Source organism: Bison bison, unplaced genomic scaffold (genome assembly GCF_000754665.1).
Source record: "Bison bison bison isolate TAMUID 2011002044 unplaced genomic scaffold, Bison_UMD1.0 scf7180017864490, whole genome shotgun sequence".
NCBI classification, from domain to species: Eukaryota; Metazoa; Chordata; class Mammalia; order Artiodactyla; family Bovidae; genus Bison; species Bison bison.
Genome location: NW_011495049.1, coordinates 9,282,846 through 9,304,043, shown reverse-complemented (window position 1 = coordinate 9,304,043; position 21,198 = coordinate 9,282,846). Strand labels below are relative to the sequence as shown.

General features: G+C 41.7%; 1 protein-coding gene across 1 annotated transcript in view; it reads right to left on the bottom strand.

The window, feature by feature from the left end:
• Positions 1–2,954: 2,954 nt before the first annotated feature.
• Positions 2,955–21,198, bottom strand: part of XRCC4 (X-ray repair complementing defective repair in Chinese hamster cells 4) — a 331,245-nt gene continuing 313,001 nt past the window's right edge. The window contains exon 8 of the mRNA XM_010863382.1: positions 2,955–2,988. Within this exon, the coding sequence (XP_010861684.1) occupies positions 2,970–2,988 (19 nt within the window). The 3' untranslated portion in view covers positions 2,955–2,969. The remainder of the gene's footprint in view (positions 2,989–21,198) is intronic.

Here is a 21,198-nt window from a genome sequence, read left to right as displayed (position 1 = left end):
ATTTTAGGAGAAGGCAATGGCACCCCACTCCAGTACTCTTGCCTGGAAAATCCCATGGGTGGAGGAGCCTGGTAGGCCGCAGTCCATAGGGTTGATAAGAGTCAGACACGACTGAGTGACTTCACTTTCACTTTTCACTTTCATTTGGAGAAGGAAATGGCAACCCACTCCAGTGTTCTTGCCTGGAGAATCCCAGGGACGGGGGAGCCTGGTGGGCTGCCGTCTATGGGGTCGCACAGAGTCGGACACGACTGAAGTGACTTAGCAGCAGCAGCAGTCCATTTTATGGTGCCTTTGACCAATATTTTTATTTCCCTGCAATAACGCTCTCAATATGCATCACCTGACCAATTGACAGTAGTCATCCCACCCACACAAGACTTCCTCTCCTGCCTTCTGTCTACATACAGAGGACACTGAGATATGCTTTATCATCAACTAATCAGCCAGGCTGCAAAGCACATAATTTACACTCTTTGACCTCAGTTTTCTTATCTATCAAATGAGGCTAAAAGATCTTGGAACTTCCATACAGATCTGAGCAGGAGTCACGATGGCTGGGAAATAGAGATCTTCAGAAGTGCCATCTATCCAGGGCCTTATATTCACAAAGGGCCTCAAATGTGGCCATTTGATCTGCATTCCAAAAAGGTTAGTTTATTTTTTAGGTGTTTAAAGCATGATTTTAAGTACTTAAATTGTAATACAGTTTTTGCTTTCCTGTCTGGCACTTCTTCTTTTTTAAAATATTCCAGGAGACTCAAAAAATGAGTATCTCAGATCTCTTTTGACATCTCAGAGGGCTGACTCCTATTATTCAATGAGTGTACTCACACGTCTCTCCCTCTCCCTCTTATCTATGAATGGGTTATTGAAGGATGGAGAAGAGATTTGATATTAGGAAGGGATGAATTGGTGTTCTGACTAAACCCACATGTTTTGGTGACTACGGGGTGGAACCCAATAATTCTGCCAAGTTGGGATTAGCACCAATGCTACTTCCCCATGGTGGAAATTCAGCCCCAAATCGTGGTTAATGAGAAATAAAGAGAATCCAGTGTGCAAGTGGACTTCAATTATAATAATCACCAGAAGTTGTCTTCAAAGCTTCAAAGAAAGAAAAATGAAAAACCTCATCAAACACATTAACACACCATTTGTAATTTGCCTAATGGATATCTTTGTTGAAAATTATTTCTAATGAGACAGATGAAAGGCCAAAGTGGTCAACAGATTGGGCCAAATGAGGTACAAAAAATGTTTCTGAGGTCTCTTTTATTTCATTTCCCCATACTCTTCCACACACACAATTTCTCATCAGTCTCGTCTGTCACAACCTTTTCCTTTGAACCCTCGGTATCAAGGTTATGTTCACAAATTAGTTTACCACCATTTGTCACGTTCTATAGTCACAAAAGTTGTAGAAATGCACTAAATGTATGTTTTACTTTATACCTAAGAGATTTAAATTTAATCCAGTTAGTTCCATATTAAAAATGAGAAACCAAAGCATCTGGTGTGACTAAAACATTCCATGTATGTTGTGCTTTTATGGAAACATAGGTTAAGTTTTGGAAATCAATTTGCTTTTTCAGTCTACCAGAGTATCATGTAGGAAATAACTAGCAGGGTTATCAACCTATGGGACAGGGTTCTGAAAAACTAGGTATCTCTTGCTCTCTGCTATTTAGCTCAAGCACACAAGCTAATTTGTCCACACAAGATACCACCTTGAGCTTGCCAGTGTTTAAATAAAAATCTGTTCTCTACGTGTTCTTTATTGCCCAGCAAATATCTGTTCCAACTCAATCCAATTCTTTGGTAATAGCTGAGGCAAAAGGTAACGGTGACATCTTTATGTGTGAATATTTCCACAGTAAAGTTTGACTATCTGTTCTCAGGCTAAGTAGACATATAAGTACATCTTCTCAACATTCCAGGTGATTCTTAAAGGTAAAGCATGTTTGTTCCACAAATCACAAATGATATCTCTGCTTTATAAAAACTATTTCTCTAGGAAGTAAAGCATATTCCTCAAGTTTTCTGCAGATATCAGGAAATTCAGTTTCAAAGCACAAACAAAAACAAAGGGAAAAAACACAACAAACAACAAAATAACTGAAAACTTTTCCATTTAGATGATACCCGCCAACATAGGGGCCTCCCTGGTGGTGCTAACAGTAAAGAACCTGCTTGCTGATGCAGGAAGGCCATGTAAAAGACAAGGGTTCAGGCCCCGAGTTGAGCGGATCCTCGGAGGAGGACAAGGCAACCCACTTCAGTAGTCTTACCTGGAGAATCCCCATGGACAGTGGAGCCTGGTGGGCTACGGTCCATAGGATCACAAAGAACTGGACACAACTGAGTGACTTAGTGACGTACGCACCAACGTAGAGACAGAAAAAATAGCAGGTCCACTCCTTCTATACCACACTTCATGGTTAATGAGCCCACAATCACGCAAAGAAATGCTCTTCAGTGCAAGCAAGGTCTTTCTGTCTGGTAGGAGTCTTGGATGTTGGTGGGGAGTATTTGAAGTTAACTGACCTAAGAAATCACTTAAAAAGTACAAACTTCTGGAAAGCACTTTTGCACAGTGGATTAAGCTGTGGGTACCGCCTCTGTACAGTATCTGCCTTATCTGTGGTCAGACAAGAAGCCATGTGAGCAGGTCTCATTCTGCAGGAAGCGGCCTTCCAAAAAGAGGTTAAGTGGCTGGCTGGCGAAGATAGTTCGGCAGCAGGACAGCCAGGGTTGGTACGTCAGAGTGAGTGACTCCAACCCATTTGATCCCACTGTGATGCTGTCTCCACTCTGCTGAAAAAAAGTGTTGCTGCAATTATCCATCAAAGGAGCAGGCACCCCGGCTATCTGCAGTCATCTGGGGGAAATGTTTCCAGTTAGCAGTAAGAAACATTTACTTCTCCTGTTGTGGAGATCATCATGAATGAGGTAGGTATGGGATTAATTCATTTTGGCAGCCATATCCTGGAGGGGAAGGGAGAGCCAGAATTATCTCACAGACAAATAGAAAGGAACAGCAAGTTTTACACCCACTTTCTTGAAAACGATAGCCAGTTCCCTGTGTGACGTCTGCCCTGAGCTGAGTAATGCACTTCAGAACTATTCTCCCAGCTACTCAGAACGTAATCTTTAACCCCTCATATTAATGGAGCCTGTGACTCTGTGGCATGGGAAAAATGATACACTGCCAGGTTAAAACTATGATGGAATTTAAACTGCTTTTCTCATTCTTTACTTTCAAAGATACTGGGGCAAAGCGAGGGGTAATGGTGTCTGCTGGTGTGCAGAAAGGGTCAAGCCAGAATTCACCACCTTATGGCCATAACGTTGACCTATGCTGGGTCCTCTTATTAAGGATGCTGAGTGATGAATGGCTTTTCCACCTTGATAAACTACTTTGTGCTCACAGGTTAGTATTTTGTGTCTCTTTGTAATCTATTTGCTTTGTGACAGGAGAGGATCACACAAACTTTGTTCTTGAAAAAACACATGGTTTTTGCTGTACCATGAAACCTCTAATATCTATATAATACTTTTCTTTAATTGACTCACTTTCCTACTATTGTATAAGATTATATCACTACTCTAAATGGATAAAGAATATATTATGTGCCTTCAATAGGAAGTAGCTAGAAAATATATCAACAATGAATATAAAACAATGCTTTAAAAATTACATACCTATTGTTAATTTGTGCTTAAAACTCTGAATGTGAGGCCTAGATACTTTCTCAGTTTCAAAAATAAAAGAAGAAAGAGAAAGAAAAGAAAGACAGAGAGAGGGCAGGGAACACCATAAGGAAAGTCAAATGCTTGCCAACACTAACTTAAGGTTTTTCTTGTGTGATCAGAGGGTTGAGAGAACCTTGTTAAAGAAATCAATTTTTCATTATAGGATTCAGAGTAATGATGCTGGGTCACTGTGCCGCCCTGTGCGCTATCTTACCTTGGGAAGCACCACAGGGAAGTTTTTATCAAACTTGCCTCCATTGAAAGCACATCTCTGCCACTCAATTAGATGCTAATGAGAAAGAGAACACGAGACAAGGGTGCCTGGCACTCTTCCTCCACGGTCAATACTCCTCAACACACGATGTGAATTGTGTGCTCAGATATTTGGGCAGCTTGTTCTCTTGCTGGTGAGAAGGGACAAATGCATTTGAAACAAATAACAACTAAACAAATCAACACTCAATGGAAGGTGCATTTATTCAAGCACCTGACTGGATGGAAGTGCACAAGAAGCCTCTGGGCTCCTCTGTATGAATGAAACATAAAACGAAGCTCCTTCTGGGCAAATTAGAAATGAGCCAGGTCTGAAAGAAGCAGCCCAGCGGGGTCCAGGACAGGCAAAAGAAGGCAAGTAAAAGGAAGGTGGGATTTTTCTTTTTTAATTTTTAAAAATGTTGTTTATTTCTGGCTACACTGGGTCTGGTTGCTATGCATGGGCATTTTCTAGTTGCAGTGAGTGGAGGTTACTCTCTAGCTGCAGTGTCCAGGCTTCTCTAGTCGCGGAGCACAGGCTCTAGGGTATGTGGGCTTCACCAGTTGCAGCGCGTAGACTCAGTAGCTGTGGCACATGGACTTAATTGCCCCCACAGCATGTGGAATCTTCCCAGACCAGGGATCAAACCCGTGTCCCCTGCATTGGCAGGTGGATTCTTAACCACTAGACCACCAGAGAAGTACAAGCTGGGATTTCTGATCCTACTTTTCTTCTGCTAGAAGTACTCTCTGTGCTCAAAGGAGGGAGAGAAACTCCAGTCAGACTTTTATAAGATTTGATCGTGTTTGCTGTGTTGAATGTGGACTAAGAAGGCCTTTAGCACAAAAGCAGCCTGCAGAAGCAAAGAGGGAATAAAGTAAGTTTGTGTGTTGAAACATACTACTATCGTTTTGAAGAAAAGATTTTTATAATGTAAATAATTTTTAAAATATTAAAGAACACTTTTTGCTTCCTGTGTAAATCATCATCTAAAGGCTTTCTAGCAATAACAGTAGCAAGAGACCAACCTTTTTGAGTATGAGGACTCAAAATGTAATGTATCATGCTATATACATTATACTCTCACATGTGTAGTTTGAGAAAACACATATTGATCAAAGGCTGCTATTAATTTCACAAAGCAAGCTTGTATTTTATTCAAAATTTCCTCCATAGACATTAAAAAAAATAGCAGTGTGTGCATATATGACATATTATTTATTTAGTCTACTATACTCAATGTGCATATGGATTTACAGGCCCTTTACAATAAATTCTGCTCCCCCTAGGGGCCCAAGACCTACTGGTTGGCAAGCCCAGGGCAGGACAGGCTTATGATTGATGACAGCGAGGAAGGCCTGGGCCGCATCTGCTGCTCCTCCATTGCTTTTGTCATCATGACCCTGATACTTTCCTCCTGAAACCTTGCACTGGGATTTGTTTACCAAAAATATTTTCTGTGTAAACTTCAACAAGTTGGTTATGACTTTCCACAGTGGAAATATTGTTTTTTCATGCCAAAATATGTATTGTACTTCGAATAGAGACTTGAACAACTGGGAGAAAAGTCATTTAAATTCAAGATGCACCAGGTCAAGGCATTTACTGAGATGTTCTTCCTTAAGTAGGTGGTGATACACGGTTATTTGCTGCACAACTATCTGTACCTTTGTAACATCTCTGTGTGTGTGCATTCTAAGTCCCATTCAGTCGTGTCTGACTCTTTGCAACCCTATGGACTGTATCCCACCAGGCCCCTCTGTCCATGGGATTCTCCAGGCAAGAATAGTGGAGTAGGCTGCCATGCCCTCCTCCAGGGGATCTACACGTGACTGAACCCACGTCTCCTGTGGCTTCTGCATTGCAGAAATAAAGCCTGTACTTTATTAAATATTAGGCAATCTTTGTACTTTATTAAATATGGATGTTACAAGGGGCTTCCCCAGGGGCTCAGTGGTAAAGAATCCACCTGCAATGCAGGAGCCACAGGAGACGTCTGTTCAATCTCTGGGTCGAGAAGATCCCCTGGAGGAGGGCATGGCAGCCCATTCCACTATTCTTGCCTAGAGAATTCCATAGACAGAGGAGCCTGGTGGGCTACAGTCCATAGGGTCCCAGAGAGTCAGAGATCAATTTGCCAACATCCATTGGATCATATAAAAAAGCAAGAGAATTCCAGAAAAAAAATCTACTTCTGCTTTATTGATTACTCTAAAGCCTTTGACTGTGTGGATCACAACAAACTGTGGAAAATTCTTAGAGATGGGAATACCAGACCACGTTACCTGCCTCCTGAGAAATCTGTATGCAGGACAAGAAGCAAGTTAGAACTGGACATGGAACAACAGACTGGTTCCAAATAGGGAAAGGAATACATCAAGGCTGTATATTGTTGCCCTGCTTATTTAACTTATATGCAGAGTACATCATGCAAAATGCTGGACTGGATGAAACACAAGCTGGAATCAAGACTGCTGAGAGATATATCAATAACCTCAGATATGCAGATGACACCACCCTTATGGCAGAAAGTGAAGAAGAACTAAAGAGCCTCTTAATGAAAGTGAAAGATGAGAGTGAAAAAGTTGGCTTAAATCTCAACATTCATAAAACTAAGATCATGGCATCTGGTCCCATCCCTTCATGGCAAATAGATGGGAAAACAAAGGAAACAATGAGAGACTTTATTTCTTTGGGCTCCAAAATTAATGCAGATGGTAACTGCAGCCATAAAATTAAAAGACGATTGCTCCTTGGAAGAAAAGCTATAACCTAGACAGCATATTAGAAAGCAGAGACATTACTTTGCCCCAAAGGTCTGTCTAGTCAAAGCTATGGTTTTTTCCAGTAGTCATGTATGGATGTGAGTTGGACTATAAAAAAAGCTGAGTGCTGAAGAATTGATGCTTTTGAACTGTGGTGTTGGAGAAGACTCTTGAGAGTCCCTTGGACTGCAAGGAGGTCCAACAAGTCAATCCTAAAGGAAATCAGTCCTGAATATTCATTGGAAGGACTGATGCTGAAGCTGAAACCCTAATACTTTGGCCACCCTATGCGAAGAACTGACTCATTAGAAAAGACCCTGATGCTGGGAAAGATTGAAGGCAGGAGGAGAAGGGGATGACAAAGGATGAGATGGTTGGATGGCATCACCAACTCGATGGACATGAGTTCGAGCAAGATTTGGGAGTTGGTGATGGACAGAGAAGCCTGGTGTGCTGCTGTCCATGGGGTCACAGAGTCAGACATGACTGAGTGATTGAACTGAACCGAAGGATTGCCTGCATCTCAGTTACAGCTGTTTCCCTTTATATTGCTATCACCACAGGCTAACAAAGTCTACCAATAAAGTTTTTACTTCTGCACAAAGCATAGTTAAGCAACACTGAAAATCTCTTTCTGAGAGCTTTCTGGAAGTTCAACTCATTTAGCTTAGCAAATGGTATTAGAACTTGGGATTCAAAATGTGCTTATGGACTTCAGTCCAACTCTGCTTCCCTTATTTTGTGACTACCTTATGTGTGACCCTAAGGACAGTTCTGACTTCCTTATAAGCAGTTTCTCCAATCTTTCATGTGTTTCTTCCTGCAAGCGTCCCCTCTCCCTCCTGCATCAACAATGTCTTCATATCACGGCACAATTGTCCAATAAACTTGTCTATGTTCGCTGTCTACATGAGCTCATGTCCTAGCCAGTTTCAACCCACTCTCCTCTGGCTTCTGTCCCCCTTGTCCCACTGAAAGTGTTCTTGTCTTGGTTATAAGCTCTTTCCGTCTGAGCCCGAAGGTCACTTTTTTGGTTCTCAGCTCACTTGTTCTCTCAGACACATTTGGCATGTTGACACTTCTTGTTTGAATACTTAAGTTTGTTTCCACTATACTCATTCATTCATTTATTCATTCGGGAAGACTTGTTCTACGTACAAAGAACAGAACAGTGAGAAAGAAAGACTGGCTTTTTATCTTTACAAATGACAGCATGAGGGAAAGAGGCAAATACACAGTTGCAACAAAATATGCTAAATATTATGGTTGGGAAACACCGTGTTAGGAAAGGACTTAGGAGGAATGTCTAATCAGGATGTAGAGTGGCAGGGAAACGTTCCTCAGGAAGTGAGATCTAATTCAAGACTTGAAAGAGCAATAGCAGGGGAAGAGAATTCAGAGAGTAGAGTGAGAAAGGAGACCCAAGGCAAATGGAAGAGCAGACTGCAGACGATTGGAGGTGAAGAAAGAAAGTGATGAAATGGAATACTCAGTGTCAGTCAAATAGGGTGCTTTAGGGGAAGGGGTAACAAAGCAGAGAACGATACAAATGTCACTGGAGGGAGGAGGAGTCATATGACAGGACTTATAAGAAAAATTTTTTTTCTCTACAATATATTATTTTATTTATTTACTTTTTTTATTTTCCAATGTCTTTATTTTTTTTAAATTTTTTTTAATTTAATTTTTTTTTAACTTTACAATATTGTATTGGTTTTGCCATATATCAAAATGAGTCCACCACAGGTATACATGTGTTCCCCATCCTGAACCCTCCTCCCTCCTCCCTCCCTGTACCATCCCTCTGGGTCGTCCCAGTGCACCAGCCCTAAGCATCCAGTATCATGCATTGAACCTGGGCTGGCGACTCATTTCACATATGATATTATACATGTTTCAATGCCATTCTCCCAAATCATCCCACCCTCTCCCTCTCTCACAGAGTCCAAAAGACTGTTCTATACATCAGTGTCTCTTTTGCTGTCTCGTATACAGGGTTATTGTTACCATCTTATAAGAAAATTTAAGAAGATTAGAGTCTGGCCATTACAGAAGAAGAAACAACAAAATCTGCTGATTGACTAGGGGCTAGGACGGGGAACAACATCTGGTCAGGGAGATGGAAGAGTCAATAATAACCATGATAAGGTTGGTACCTTTCTCCCATCTGGAAAACACCCAGGTAGGAAAAAGACGTGGCTAAAGGCAGCAGGGAGATTATGAGTTCCATTGAGCTTGTTGACGCTCTTCACAGGCAGAGACACAGACATGCAGTGAGGACTCCGGAAGGTACTGGCTCACCTCTGTCTCTTTCAGATATAAGTTAGAGAAGGAGGAAATGATGACAATGTCTCTGCTCCTGGGACCTGTCTCAGGAGCACATCTGAGTGACCCAGGAGGCAAGATGTGGAGAGTGGGCACAACAGGCTTCTAGAAGCATCTACCTTTTCGCTAAGTGGGGGGATAGTCAGACAAAAGCCAAGGCTAAAAAAACATGGATTAGAGAATTGGGGTATCAGGGACTCTGCAACAAGAGATAGATCCTTAGGGCCAAAATTCACATGACCTCTCATATGCTTTAAGAGGCCCCAGTGGTCATAAGGAGCTGGAGAAGTAAAAATAGCCCTGAAATAGCTACAACATGAGTGGGGGCTCTTGTCCTTTCTCAGTATCCTGTCAAAGTCTTGATGACATATTCAGGTTTGGGATCAGCAAATCAGACCATGTTGAAATGAGTCTAGACAAATTAAAAATAGGGGAAGAAAAATATGAGCTTTTTTCAGTTTTGTTGGCTTGAGCCTCTTCTTTTGTATTTTAATGGCACATACCACTTGCGGTGGAGGTCTTATTTCTTGCGAGATCATCGCTTGTGCAATCCTATCTGGAGCAATATGAACAAATGAAAGAAAAAGTGAGGAAATGTATTTCAGTCACTTCTAAGAAATTATTCAAGTTGCTCGATATTAGTTTAATGCCAATACCTTTCTAACACACTTACTTGAAATATTGTGTTTCGCGATTCTGTCAGCAGAGCAAAACTGAAAGAATTCAAATATTGTGGTGCAAGGGGACCATTTTTCTGTTTTCAACATGAGCGTTCCAGTTCATATTCCCATTACTTATCATCTTTCAAATCCTCTGTCTCTCTCCACGCTAATATTTTATACACCAACACGCTCTCAATACACCATTAACGGAGTGTATTTCACTCCAGGAAGTCTGTTAGGAATGCCCAGGAAATTCTGTTCAGCTTATGTGAAAGGTTGAAATTTCTGCAAATGAGTAAATGTCTTCGAAGATAAGAACTGTGGCAGGAGCTATGGGATTAAAGCTCATCAGTGACCTGAATTTCTGTACACAAAGTCCTATCAACGTTGCAATAAGGGTGGCCAACTCCCTTCTGCTGAATTAGTCATTGTCAGTCACAGCGGGAGAGTGATTTAACTCAGTTTATAAGATTGTTCCACTATCCTCAGGGGAGGGGTTAGTCACCAGCACCAGCTTTTGTTGCCTCCTGCTCATATTGCCCCATCCTCCTCTGTAACAGTTTTGGTTACAAAGGAAGTGGCATTTTAACATTAATAACCTGCCCCTCTAATAGAGTGATTCTTGTGCATCAGGAACTGTGCTTAATACTATTTTATATGATCTCATTTAATCCTCATATCCACCTGAAATGTAAGACTACTGGCTGCATTCCAGAAAGGACAAAACTCAAGTTCAGGAAGGAAGCCATTTCCCAAGGGTTATCCAGAACTGGGGTTTCAACTCAACTGTTTGACTCTTGAATCTGTTCTCTCAATCATAGGACCAATTGCTTGCAAATCTGTTCCCAAAGGATGAGGGGGCAGAGCTCCAGGATCTTATTCCAACCAAGCAACTCTTCTTTTGTTGTTTTACATACTGAGATTCAATGTAGAGTTTATTGAAATAAGGGTCCACAACCATATTTTAAAAATTGTTTGAAGCACCTGCATTCACTATATTGCCTCTGGGTAGCATCTTCACTGCACATGGAAGGAACCCAGACGTGCCCATGCTGTGCACTCGAGGGTCACTAAATGATGAAAAGAAAAGCCCCACTGATTGGCTGCAAAGTCTAAAATCTTTGGACTTTCCTGGTGGCTCAGTGGGAAAGAATCCATCTGCCAGTGCAGGAGACACAGGTTTGATCCCTGGGTTGGGAAGATCCGCTGGAGAAGGAAATGGCAACCCACTCCAGTATTCTTGCCTGGGAAATTCCATAGACAGAGGAGCCTGGCAGGCTACAGTCCATGGGATTGCAAAAGAGTTGGACATGACTTAGCAACTAAACAACAACTAAAATCTTATGTCAGTAACTCTGGGTTAGGTCGGCGAAGGCCTGTCAAGCAGATCACGTGACAAGACAAAGGAAAGTCCAGTACAAATTAACTCTCATCTATCTTTGGCGTCAATTTATTACCTACTCTGTCATTCAGAAATGTCCCAGGACAAGAGACCTGAGGAGGTACATTTTATTCATGGGAAAGCCAGAGACAGTTACAACAGTGGGGACCCAATGACGAGCTCACGAGAGATCAAGAGGGAGAGATGGAGGAAAAGCTTTCTTTTTATATAATGGGCTAGTCCCATATAGCAGAAATTAAAAAAAAAAAAGAGAGATGGCTCTGATTCATTGCAGAGTGTTTATTTAAAAGGCAATTAATCAGATTTAATTTCTTATAGGCCACCCTAAGAAACTACATGCCAAGTCTCTTTATCATTTCTCCTAATGACAGGTCTACAGTTAGAAAAATATTCCTGTCTTTCTTCTAGACACAGCTATCATTTCACAGTTCAGAAAAGATATTGTGAGAATTTATTGCATGGCATGAAAACCTTTTGGAATCAAAGAATCACTATTATCTAATAGATAAAGGAAGCCTAGATTATAGAGAAGTGATGTGTGTAAACCACAAACCCTCAGCAAATCAGATGCAATGGGATTTCCTGCGTGAGACCGCACTTCAAAGTTCTTAGACACCAAAAGGCGGCAGCTGAGGAATCTGCCACTTTGATGCTGCAAGTCATTTTTTATATCCTAAGAAGAGATAGCTGGAGCAGACAGATTTTTGATTCTGGGAAAAGCAACCCAGTATGCCTCTCAGTTCTGAAAAACAGAGAAAGTAAATACCCTCTGTTCTTCTTGGGGGAGAAATAATAACCTGGATTCAGACACTTTAAACCTAAAGGTCCATTTAGTCACATAAATCAAATATAATCTAACAGACTTCCTCTTCTCTGAAGCCACTTTTTGTGGTGGAGGAGAGCAGAAAACTCCTTTGTATAGATTTACGTTGCTTTATAATAGCACATTGTTGGTTGTTAAGAAGCCCCTCTAAGAGCACTTAGGCCGGTATGTGAGTGTGTAGGTGTGTGTTTGTGTGCATAAACGCATGTGTTTCTACATTATGGTTCCCATACAGGATGTTCATATCAGAGAATCTGAAGTGTGCAGGAAAGTTGGCTATGTCTGAATCTGACATTTTATAAAAGACTTCTGACTGGGCTGCAGACACCCCATATTTAAGTGTAGTAAACTTTGGCCACCAGATGAGAAGAGCTGACTCATGTGAAAAGATCCTGATGCTTGGCAAGATTGAGGGCAGGAGGAGAAGAGGACGACAGAGGATGAGATGGTTCGATGGCATCACCGACTCAATGGACATGAGTTTGGGTAAAGTCCGGGAGTTGGTGATGGACAGGGAGGCCTGGCGTGCTGCGGTTCATGGGGTCGCAAAGAGTCGGACACGACTGAGTGACTGAACTGAACTGAACTGAACTGACTCAACAGCAACAGTTTGGGAGAAATAGACTGATACTGAACCATTTGCCTGCTGAAGTTAATAGATTGAGACTAGCTCGGGCAGAGCATGGAGCTTCCCTTGGAGAATTAACATGGTCATCCTACAAAGAGACAGATCCTGGGATATACAGTGATGGGCTAGGAAGCCAACTCTAGGATGATGAAATGAGGGCTTCCTTTTTCCTCTGGGGCCTCATGGTAATTTGGCCCAGGAGGGAGGACAGGTTAGAGGGCTTTGAGGGAGGTGCCTATATGTGTGCTGGAGAGAATGTGTTGATTAAGTTGGTTCTTGCAACATGGCTGCATGCTACTGGAGACTCCCTATAGGTGGCTTCGGTAATTAAATTAAGTCAGTGCAGTGTGCCTTCCTTGCATACCTGCTGAGTTTTCAAGTAATCAGATTTGTAGCATGGAATAACTACTGAATTTGCCAATATGGAATCCCCTGGGGAGCTTGATAAAGATTTATTTGAAGTAACAACCTGGTCTCTGCTGTGTTGCAGAGAATCAAAGGTTTGATGCCCCTTTTGGGGATGAAGCAGTAGGATGGGGTGGTAGCAGCTTAAGGAACTCATTCTAGGGAGATAAAGGAATGATTGGTGGCCCACAGAAGGAGCAGAAACCTGAAGTCTGATCCAAATGGTTGGTTAAAATGATAAACAATAACCAGGGAGGACCTACACAGTCACATATGGTGAAAGCTCAGATTTTTACTTTGTATATTTAAAGTTAACATGAACACGCCAGTGCGAATATCTCTTCAAGAGAGTGATTTCATTTTCCTTGGATACATACAGAAGTGGGACTGGTGGATCATATGGTAGTTGTATTTATAATGTTTTGAAGAACCCTCGTCCTGTTTTCCATGATGGCTCAACCAGTTTACATTCTCACCAACATTGCACAAAAGTTTCCCTTTTTCCACAACCTCACCCATACTTACTATCTTTTACTTTTTGGTGATAGTCATCCCAACACCTCACACACCTAGGTGTGCAGTAGTATCTCATTATGGCTTTGATTTGCGTTGCCCTGATCACTAGTGCGGTGGAGCATCTCTTTGTATACCTGTGAGCATCATACTGCTTCTTTGGGAAAATATCCATTCAGGACCTTTGCCCATTTTAAAATACGGCTTTCGTTGCTTTTGCTACTGAGTTGTAGAAATTCCTTATATATTTTGGATATTAATTCCTTATCAAATATATGACTTACAAATATTTTATCCCATTGCACAGGTCTTTTCACTTTGTTGCTGGCTCCCTTTCCTGTGCAGAAACCTCTTAGTCTGACACAGTCTCACTTGTTTATTTTTGCTTTTGTTGTCTGTGCTTTGATGTCAATTCCAAAAAATTCATTTCCAAGTCCAACATCAAGGAGCTTACCTCCTGCTTTCTTCTAGAAGTTTTATGGTTTCAGGGCATACATTTAAGTCTTTAATCCATTTTGAGTTGATTTTTGAATATGGTGTAAGATAAGAGCCCTTTCATTCTTTTGCATGTGGTAATCTGGTTTTTTTCAACATCATTTATTGAAGAGACTATCTTTTCCCCATTTTGTGTTCTTGGCACCTTTGTTGAAAACTAGTTCATTGCAGCATTATTATTCACAGTAGCCAAAACATGGAAATAAACTATCAAAAAATGAATGAATAAAGAAAATGTGGTGTATATATATATATATATATATAAAATGGGCAGTCCATGGGGTCACAAAGAGTTAGACACAACTGAGAGAATGAACTGAACTGACATATATATATATATATACACACACACATACATACACATATAGTGGGCTATTATTCAGCTTTTAATAAGAAGGAAATCTTTCCATTTGAAACAATATAGATGAAACTGGAGGGGATTATACTAGGTGAAACACAGACACAGAAAGATAAATATCATATGATCTCACTTATATGTAGAAACTAAAAAGAAAAAAAGCCAAACTCCTAGTAACAGAGTATGATGATAGTTATAATAGGCTTGGGGAGTGGGAAGAAATGGAAGATATTGATCAAAGGGCACAGACTTTCAGTTTATAAGACAAATAGGTCTAGAGACTTAATACACAACTTATGACTATGCTTAATAATAAAGTTTTATATACTTGAAATTTACTGAGAGAATAGATCTAAAGTGTTCTCGTTTGAGTTATTTTTTCTCAAGTTTAAGTTAGTTACAAGGGATCCACTTATTTAGATTTATTCTATTCAGATTTGTGTTCTTATCTTGGCAGTTTTGGATATTTCTGAGCAATTGGTGATGAGTCTAGGAGATGGAGTTTATTGTTCTTGACGAGCACATTTCTCTAGTCTGTCAATTACGGGTCAAAAATGGAATGGTAGTTCTGACAATAAAATCCGGCACAAAGAAGCCTGTTGTTAGTCTTCATGTAGGACCCTATAACAGTATGTGCCTCAACCTTCTGGGACAAAAGACATCATGCTTTCCCATGACCCAAAGTGGAAAATCATTCCACTGTCCCTGGGACAGCTCAGAACACACACCATGAGAAGGAGTCATAAAGTCTTTTACTTGTTTTATCTTACTTTTCCCTCTTGCTAGTTCCCTTTATTTTGGCAGGAGGTGGGATGCAGTGACCTAAATTAGGCTTTTCCACATCTAATTCCCAGACTGTTGGACACCAGTTTTACTTTCCTACTTAAAGACACACGAGCTTCCAAAAGTTACCCAGAAAGAGTCGCGCTGAAGGCAAGAGTCCTATCAGTTATAGCTTGGTCTGAAACAATTTATTTGAATGGGATTTCCACTGCCTTTTAAGCAGATCAGTCACATGAAGCAAATTTACAGTATAATAAGTGGTATTTCCTGACGTGACGGATCTCCCATCTAATGGCCTCTGAGCGCGAGTCGCATGAGCCATAATGCTTTTTGCACACAAGCCCGTAAACGCCCAGTGTAGAGCCTGCCAAATACACTTCCTCTGCATACAGGGTTCTAAAAGTCTAGGCAGGCAATTCAAACAAAATTGGGTTTGCTTCTCTTTACTTTTTTTCTAAGTTTATACCCCTGGGTTTTTGTTAACATTAAAAAAAAAAAAAAGATTTAAAACTGCACTTCAGCCACCTTGTAAAATGAAAGAGTACATTGTACAGGCACCAAAGGTACACGTCAGTGCTTTTATCAAACTCAGGGTCCCGCTTGGCTGCACTAATTGGAAACATGTGTTGAAAATGCAAGACAGGATTTTCAGTTGTTTTCTAATTAAATGGAATAAAATAAGGACTAAACCTCACATTTCTTTATAAGAAGAGGCTGTTGGGTTGTTCTGTTAGCAGGACTGATGTGGAGATCCTGGCACCTGTGTCAAGGCTCCAGAGACGCCAGTAGCTGCTTTAATATTTAAGATATTCTCAGTGATTCTACGCTATAATTTAGCCACATTCATAGAAAGCCTGATTAAAAATCCTTCTCTGATAAGGAGATAAAGGGATGTGATAGAAAACCTAATTATTTTCAAGTGCATTGGGAGATTGACTCATGATTTTCTATATTCTTATAAAGTTCAGTTATTGCAAAATTCACCAGTGAGGTGGAGAAAAGTACCTTCTCAGGCATTTGCCCACTGAAATCTGTGAAGAAATAATGCTAATAGGTGTATCTACTAGAAAGACAGTGAGAAATACTGCCACAAGTTTTCTGCTGAAACCTGAAAACAGAATATAATTTGATTTTTCAAAAAGTGCTATTTCTGCCACCTTATATTTGGGGAAAAGGTACTCTGTAGCTCTTAATTGTCCTGGGATCAAAATCCCAGGGGATAAAGAATTAGTTCACAAGGTTTCTTTGCAGGATGTAAGCCCCTCTTTCATGATGCTTTATGTTATTTAACATCCATTGAATGGCACCAGTGTATTGAAATCTACTCCTTCCCCCAACCCCCAACAAAGTTTGGACCCAGACCTGGTGACTTTATGCAAAGTGCTGAAGCCTTACAGCATAAATGTGGACACTGGTTGCGAGAGCACAGTCACACCACACAGCCTCCAGAAAGAGGGGCAAGGAGAAGTGAACTAACGATGACAGTGATAGCCACTCCTCCAGAGGTACACAGGAGCTGTATTCAGAAGGAAATGATCAAGAAAAGGGCCAGTTCCACAAGAGGTTTAGAAATATCCTGAAATCACTCTGAGAGGAAATGATGAAACCACTTCTGCTTGTACCAACAGCCTGGGCCCAGGCATTAGAAAGGGGCTCTCTGTTGTGGGTGGGTTGTGCCACTCTATCAGGAGTTTCTCAGAACTTCCAGAGATTGTTGGAAATGCCCAATCTGTGGCAGTATGAAGTAGGTTCTGATGATTTTCCAGACAGGCTGGGAATAGCATCAGAGAGTTATACCGGCTGCAAAGAGATGGGAGACCTCTGGGTGCCCATGATTATGCCCTTATGTTGTCTTCAGGTTTCCCTTTCAAAGCACAGAGCTAGTCAGGTCACCCCTTACTTTCCTTAAGATCTTTCTATAGCCATTCATTCAAGTTAAAATCTGCTGTTGAACTGTGGTGCTGGAGAAGACTCTTGAGAGTCCCTTGGACTGCAAGGAGATCCAACCAGTCCATCCTAAAGGAAGTCAGTCCTGAATATACATTGGAAGGACTGATGCTGAAGCTGAAACTCCAATACTTTGGCCACCTGGTGGGAAGAACTGACTCATTGGAAAAGACCCTGATGCTGTGAAAGATTGAAGGCAGGAGGAGAAGGGGACGACAGAGGATGAGATGGTTGGACGACATCACCGACTCCATGGACATGAGTGTGAATAAACTCTGGGAGTTGGTGATGGACAGGGAGGCCTGGTGTGCTGCAGTCCATGGGGCTGCAAAGAGTCGGACACGACAGTGACTGAACTGAACTACCTTCTCAGATGGTGCTAGTGGTAAAGAACCTGCCTGCCAATGCAGATATAAGAGACGCAGGCTCCATCCCTGGGTTGGGAAGATCCCCTGGAGGAGGGCATGGCAACCCACTCCAGTATTCTTGCCTGCAGAATCCCATGGACAGAGTAGCCTGGTGGGCTAAGGTATATGGTGGGCTATAGGGTCACAAAGAGCTGGACACGACTGAAGTGACTTAGCATACCACCTTCTCAGTCTTGCGGCTCATCTTTCTTTTTCTCACTTCACTGCAGCCACAACCACTGAAGATGCCTCCCACACGGCTGAGTGTCCCTCAGCCAAGTGGCAATGCCAGAGTCATCCCAGAATTCAGCTCAAACTTCTCCTATCTCCTCTCTCAAATTTCCCTTGGCCACAGTCTCTTCTCCCTGTAGTCTCCCAAAAAAACAAGAGTAGGATGACTCTCCTTGTGAGCTCTGAGCACCCCGAACACAACAGTTCTTTTATAGCATTTCACACATCCTGATTGTCTGTGCACAGCTCTGCCTCCTTCCTTGGTCGAGACTTCTAGACATTGTGAGGCAAAAGTGATGTCTTACTCATTTTCTATCTGCCGTACCTGGCAGGGTGCTTGGCACAAAGTGTTCAGTAAGTACTTGATGAATGAATGAACACATACATGTTAGAACTTGTATTCTTCTAACCACAGGTGAGAATTGACTGTAAGGTTGAGGAATCATGTAATTGTACAGAATCCAAATTTCAAATTCTTGAGATTAGTAAGGTTACTGTACAAAGAACAGTAAAAGTGAAAGGATCACTGGGTTACTACCACCAACAATAACAACAAACTTCAACATGGGCTGATTGTTGGCAGTTTTGAAAGTTACGGATACCACATATGATAGGTTAGGGGTGTAATAGCAAAATAAAAAATAAAACAAAACAAATATAGAAGTGCCCTTCAGAAATGTCAACATTTTATACAGAATTCCTCAAGAACATACTAGTATTTGTTTTATTATATACTTTTTTCTCTCCCTCACCTTCTTCAAATGTCACATTTTTTTTATAGAACATAAAATTCTTGTTAAACAAACATAGCCTTCAGATGATATACTGTTGAGAATGAAAATCTGCCTCCAAGTCGGAAGTCTGAGATTCTAACTATAAGGAAAGATAACTAGTTACAAACAGTAGAGAAGAACTGCAATTTTATCTTTTGAGGGAGATACAAATAAATGGATTAATGAGTGAACACATGAGCATACTTAGAGCTCTGGGATAGATTTTCTCTTGCCTAAAAAGCACTTGGACAGACATGGTGTTTTCCACTGGAGTGCTTCATTTTTTTACTTCAGTGGCAAAACCACCTCCTTTCTGACAGTCACATGATTTCTGTAGATGGGTCACTATGTTCAATTAGGTCTTACTACCCAGAAGTCATTCCGTCATTTAACAATGACATTGCAGGTATGGTGGGGGATAGACAGTATTAACATTTAACACTAGGGAATATGTTACATGAAAACATGCTACCTATTGGATAAAAACAAGGAACAATGAAAAGAAAGACAATATCTGAGTGGCTCTTGATGATAAAATAAGAGGGATTGGGGGAAAGCTGAGAGGAAAGGAAAAGAGAGAGAAGGGAGGGAAGTGAGAAAAACAGGGCAGGAGGCTGGATCCTAGGAAACAAGTTGCCAATGGGAGATTCATAAATTGGAAAGCCAGAAGATTAAAAAAATTTTTTAAATTGGGTGTAGTTGCATTTCAGCACTGTGTTAGCCTCTGCTGTACAACTTCAGTTACATGTCAGTCAATTCAGTTGCTCAGTCGGGTCTGAGTCATTGTGGCGCCATGGATTGTAGCACAGCAGGCTTCCCCATCCATCACCAATTCCCAGACATTGCTCAAACTCATGTCCATTGAGTCAGTGATGCCATCCAACCATCTCATCCTCTGTTGTCCCCTTCACCTCAGATCAGATTATGTTGGGGGCCAGAGTGAGGTACTCCACCCATGGCAAAGGTCATGAGGAAGGAGGCTCGACATACGCAAAGGCGGGATCGAGCCTCAGGAGTCCCCCTGGAAATCCTCGAGCGTCTACCCCCATAACCAGAGCCTGCCTACTTTACTACTTTGTGCTCTTACCTACACCTCTGACTTTATGGGGGGCTGTCCCCCACGACCTCTTTCGGAGAAGGAGTTAACCTAGAGATCCAGTTAATAATAATTCCTGGGCGTGATAAGACTGTTTTAACCTACAAACTCCTCTGAAGGTTCTCTAGCCTGCCTGACAGGCTTGTCCGGCCACATGTTGATTGCTCACAGCCTCCCAACCATGAGAGGCACGAGATGCTTTAAACCTTCTAAAAACAGGTTCCTTAGAAAAGTTAGAAAACTATTAGTATAAGTATAATGGGCTGATTAGAAATTGTGTTGGTGAAGGGTTTTTCATTTGTTGAGCCAATGTTTGTTGCTAAGTCTCCACATCCCCTGCCCTTACACATATTAATGAATATATAGAAGAAATAAGTATTAACCTTTGATATTAATCACGTTAGACCTTAGGCTAAGTAAATTCTTTCCTTAACTAAAACCCACTACACCCTCACCCTGTAGGAATGTAACTTTATTTGGGTGGCGTTTGTTTTGAGAATAATCAGCCCTGGAGAAATAAGTATCCTGATTGACTGACCGCTGTCACAAGGAGAGGGTCTAAATTGTCAGCAGGCCCCCCTGGCCAGAAGATGATGTAACACCCCTAAGACCTCTGTATACATTTGTGTGAAGCACCTGACTTTAATAAAAGTCAGGACTGCTGTCCCCACGTGACTTTTGTATAACATCTCAGTGTATAAAAACAGACTCTGGAAAATAAAGAATTGGGATCAGTTTCTCGAAATACTGGTCTCCCCATGTCGCGCTCTCTCTCACTCTGGCTGAGTCTCCATCTGGAGCGCGGAACCCACCATGCTTACTAATTATGCCTGGGCTCCTAAGATCCGACCAGGGAGGCCTCAGTGTCTCCTCTCCTTCGGGAGAACGGAGGGACGCCTGTGGCCTACGTAAGTGGTGCAAACTTCTTGTCTTGAAGTTTTATTGGTCTCCCGCGTAAACCAAGCCACTCAGCCTCTTTTCTCCACTGAATTTCCTCACTGAGCTATCCTCATCCTATTACTCTTTATATCCTTAATTAACATTTAATTAAGCAGTTGTCTCCTGATCTTCGCCTATGCCGTCTCTCCTTCGAATACCCTGGATCAGCTGGGGCTGGTCCCCGGCAGGTGGTGCCCGAACAGGGACCTTTCGAAGGTAAGCTCCCCAAAGCAATCAGGGCCATCAGCCCTATTGCTCCCCGTTCTCAGAACAACTGGGTCACCAGCCCTCTTGTTCCCCCACGAAGCAGTTTGGGTCACCAGCCCTACTGCTCCTCCCTTGGAACAGTTCGGGTCACCAGCCTACTGTTCCTCCCCCGGAACAATCTGGGTCATCAGCCCTATTGTTCTTCCAGTGTTCGGGATGGCTAGGACCCCACTCAAGGGTGCCGCAGACCCCCCTGTAGAATAGACAGGGCGAGTAGGAGTGGGAAGTGTTGAAAGTGTTAAAGAGTTAGAGTTAGAGAGACAAAATGGTTTCTGAAGTTAAAAGGCCAAAGAAAAGCCTGATCTTTTTAAAAGCTAAAAGCTTTATCTTCTATTATACTTAATTTTCTGACATGGGTAACACTGAAACT